The 1,238-nt window shown below is 41.6% G+C and overlaps 1 protein-coding gene across 1 annotated transcript; it reads left to right on the plus strand.

Annotated features, from left to right (window-relative positions):
• On the plus strand, positions 1-642 carry LOC110183466 (uncharacterized). The gene has a single exon (XM_020951747.2). It carries the CDS (start codon positions 66-68, stop codon positions 561-563), a length of 498 nt encoding a protein of 165 aa, XP_020807406.2. The 5' UTR covers positions 1-65; the 3' UTR covers positions 564-642.
• Positions 643-1,238: the final 596 nt, after the last annotated feature.

Below are 1,238 nucleotides of genomic sequence, written 5' to 3' on the forward strand. Positions count from 1 at the left end.
GCGATGGCTACTAAGTTAGCTCAGTTACTTGTCCGGAGTAGCAGATCCAGCATCCAGCATCCAGCATGAAGGTCTTTGTCGTTCTCGCCGTTGTCCTGGCCGTGGCCGCCGCTGCCCCTCAGTTCGGTGGTGGTTCCAGTGCTAACGCTGGAGCCTCGGCTCAGGCTCAGAACCAAGGATTCGGAGGCAACCAAGGATTCGGCGGCGGTCCAGGTGGATTCAATAAGCAAGGCGGACCTGGCGGATTCGGTGGTCCAGGCGGACCACAGGGAGGATTCGGTGGTCCAGGCGGACCACAGGGAGGATTCGGTGGTCCAGGCGGACCACAGGGAGGATTCGGTGGCCCAGGAGGCTTCGGTGGTCGTCCAGGCAATCAAGGTGGATTCGGTGGCAACTCCAACTCCAATGCCAATGCTAATGCCGCAGCCACCGCCCAGGGCAATGGCTTCGGAGGTGGTAATGCCAATGCCAACGCTAATGCCAATGCCAGTTCCAACTCCCGTGGAGGCAACAGCAACGCCAGTGCCAGTGCCACTGCTAATTCCAGTTCCTTTGGCAAATAAGTACTGAGGACAGCGAATTTCTTTACTGAATTAGTTTTTTAATATTTATAATTAATAAAAAATACTAAAAAAACTGAAACAATGAAGTGCGTTTTCATACAAAAATATAGCTATAGTCTTGTTTCCCCTTCTTAGTTTGCTTTTTACTTAAAACTTACAAAGTATTAGTGTGTTTTTAGAACTAGAAAGTATATTTGACTCTGAAAATCGGGTAAATTTAATACTGTCAAACAAAGATTTTCTGTTAATTAAACAGTTAACTTTATTATATGTTTGCAAATTAGTAACAAACATTATCAATGCATCTCAGTTTTGTCACAATAAAACCGGTGTGCTGAATATCTGTCACGACATGAGTTCGTGATCTACTAGCTCTATTTTGTTTGTTAAGATTTGATTGAGTGTTTTAAAAATATTATAATAATGTATGCCTTATTTATGTAGTCCTTGATTGCCCTAGATAAGACTTAAAAGTAAATCTTTTACATTTAAAATTAAGTATTCGCTTATACAGAATTACAAAAAATAAACTGGTGTACAGCATTTAGTATATTGGAATTTAGTAAATAGTTTTCGGTGTAATAATTTCACGAAGCACAATTGACTTCATTAGTTTTTATACCCATTTAAGTTATTATCATTTTAGTCAGAAGCATAAAAATAACTGAAGGAGGC

The sequence above is a fragment of the Drosophila serrata genome, unplaced genomic scaffold (assembly GCF_035046125.1).
Source record: "Drosophila serrata isolate PLE 108 unplaced genomic scaffold, ASM3504612v1 contig_240, whole genome shotgun sequence".
Taxonomy (NCBI): Eukaryota; Metazoa; Arthropoda; class Insecta; order Diptera; family Drosophilidae; genus Drosophila; species Drosophila serrata.